General features: G+C 53.0%; 1 protein-coding gene across 1 annotated transcript in view; it reads right to left on the bottom strand.

Annotated features, from left to right (window-relative positions):
* The window catches only part of LOC310953908 (endoplasmic reticulum junction formation protein lunapark-B-like), a gene marked incomplete at its 3' end in the record, with an annotated part of 15844 nt that overhangs the window by 12665 nt on the left and 679 nt on the right, over positions 1 to 2500 (bottom strand). Inside the window, exons 2-5 of the mRNA XM_083923173.1 lie at positions 2291 to 2401; positions 2071 to 2112; positions 1843 to 1893; positions 1392 to 1528 (exon numbers count right to left, since the gene is read on the bottom strand). Coding sequence (XP_083779299.1) covers positions 1392 to 1528; positions 1843 to 1893; positions 2071 to 2112; positions 2291 to 2317 — 257 coding nt within the window. The remainder of the gene's footprint in view (positions 1 to 1391; positions 1529 to 1842; positions 1894 to 2070; positions 2113 to 2290; positions 2402 to 2500) is intronic.

Here is a 2500-nt window from a genome sequence, read left to right as displayed (position 1 = left end):
TGTGTGTGCAGAGAAGAGCCGCACAAGTCCGAGCTTTAAACGCAAGCTTTGTTCGGCCGTAGATTCTTTCCCCTGCAGGTCGAACCCTGGGCAGCAGGGACAGAGCGTTACGTCACAGCCCTGCGGCCCAGCGGCCCAGCGGCCCTGCGGCCCTGCGGCCCTGCGGCCCTGCGGCCCTGCGGCCCTGCGGCCCAGCGGCCCTGCGGCCCTGCGGCCCTGCGGCCCTGCGGCCCTGCAGCCCTGCAGCCCCACTTCAATGCAAACATAACTGTGCTGGTTTCTGGAGCTGATGCTGAATGTGCATGAATATATAATAACAGAAGTTCCATAAATATGATTAAATGTGATTAAATACGTGTGGGTTCACTTGGATTAACCTCCTGCTGTGACGCTGAACGTTTGAACGGAGTCAGAACCGGTCGGTAAAACGCCCGCTCCACCGTGCACACGTGAGAGTTTACAGAGACACATGGAGACAGACGTCCGTCCTGCACAGAGCTGCGTCTGTCCGACGTTCCTGCTGTTAGAGGGAAGGTTTTCGTTGCCACGGTGACTCTACGGGGAATGGTTGGGTCTGTAAATCATAAAACTGGTTTCACGGCTAAAGTCTGGTTCCTTTGACCAGTGTGAGTGCAACCGTACCACGTCTAGGAGCGGCACGCTTGCCGTCCACGGCCCGTTTGGGAGAGGTGGGCTTTAGTAAAGCACGTTTGCACGTGTACGAGCACGAGCGTGCGCACGTGTACGAGCACGAGGCCTACGGCGGTTCTGAGGTCATTTCCTGTGCGCCTGTTGGGACGTAGAAAAAAGAAGGAGGGACCATGCGCGGACATTTCAAACAATGGCGGTGAAAGGTTCACGTTGGTGTGATGCGGAGGTGGAGTGTTTACTGCAGATTTGGTCGATGAAAAGATTCAAAAACAGTCGACAAGACGCACAAAAACTCCGAGGTCTACGGAAAGATCTGGAAACAAAGCCACGCATCGCCATGACATCATCAATGCGTGTGACGTGTTACGGCGTGATGACGTATAGGCAGCAAGAAGCATTCTCCGAGGCCCAGGTAGTGTGAGTACAAACGGGCCTGGAGGGGGGGACAAGGACCCTAAAGCACGGGGCACGGGACGCACACACAGTGGGAGGGCGCTCTAACCTGTGACGCACGCACAGAGGGAGGGCGCTCTAACCTGTGACAGAGGCACAGTGGGAGGGCGCTCTAACCTGTGACAGAGGCACAGTGGGAGGGCGCTCTAACCTGTGACAGAGGCACAGTGGGAGGGCGCTCTGAGACACAGAGTGTGGTCTTTACCTGCTCTGTAAAGTGTTCTGAGATAACTTTTGTAATGATTTGACGCTGTAAATAAAACTGAAGTGAATAAAAACGCACTCACAGAACAGGATATATGAAGAAGGGCAGAGCCATGACGAGCCGCTGCAGCCACTGCTCAGGCAGGTACAGACAGTACACCAGCAGACAGGTGAGCAGGTACAGGGCGGACGAGTAGAGCAGCAGCCGGCCCACCCACAGCTGCACACACACACACACACACACACACACACACACAGAGACAGACACACACAGAGACAGACACACACAGAGACAGACACACACAGAGACAGACACACACAGAGACAGAGACAGACACACACACACACACACACACACACACACACACACACACACACACACACACACACACACACACACACACACACACACACACACACACACACACACACACACACACACACACACACACACACACACACACACACACACACACAGTGAGAGGAAATACAGCAGGAGTAGAAGAGAAACTGATGGTGTGGCGCTGACTGAACCTTCTGCAGACGCTGGTTTTTGGCTCTGAACTCCTCCAGCTCTTTGATCTCCTGCAGGGACACAGAGGTCAGGGGTCAGAGGTCAGAGGTCAGAGGTCAGGGGTCAGAGGTCAGAGGTCAGAGGTCAGAGGTCAGGGGTCAGAGGTCAGACACACAGTCACAGGTTCAGGTGAGAGTCTGCAGACACAGGGACCTTTAGTAAAGCGTGACCTGTGATGCTGAACGTACCTTGTCCAGGTTCTCCAGCTGCTCCACTGTGGTCGGCTTCGTCTGGACCCAGAAACAGAAAAACATCACAACTCAAATGTTTTATCTTTAATTTTCTCTCCTCAGTCTCAGCTTCCTGTTTCCAATCAAACATTTTCTAGATTTAATTAAAGTTAAAATGAGTGAAAATATCACTTACTGTTGCAGGTTGATTTGAACTGAATAAGTGTTTTCAACTCACCCTCCATCTGGACACCAGGGCCCCCATGTCTGTCCTCTGATGTGTCCTCTGTGGTGTCCTCTGATGTGTCTCTGTGGGACACAGAGTCTCTGATGTGTCTCTGATGTGTCTCTGATGTGTCCTCTGATGTGTCTATGTGGGACACAGAGTCTCTGATGTGTCTCTGTGGGACACAGAGTCTGTGTTTGTCCTGGTCACAGTTATTATTTC

The sequence above is a fragment of the Echiichthys vipera genome, assembly GCF_963691815.1.
Source record: "Echiichthys vipera genome assembly, chromosome: 11".
In the NCBI taxonomy this organism is placed as follows: Eukaryota; Metazoa; Chordata; class Actinopteri; order Perciformes; family Trachinidae; genus Echiichthys; species Echiichthys vipera.
The sequence above is the reverse complement of the archived record's forward strand: the minus strand, read 5'-3'. Positions and strand labels throughout refer to the sequence as shown.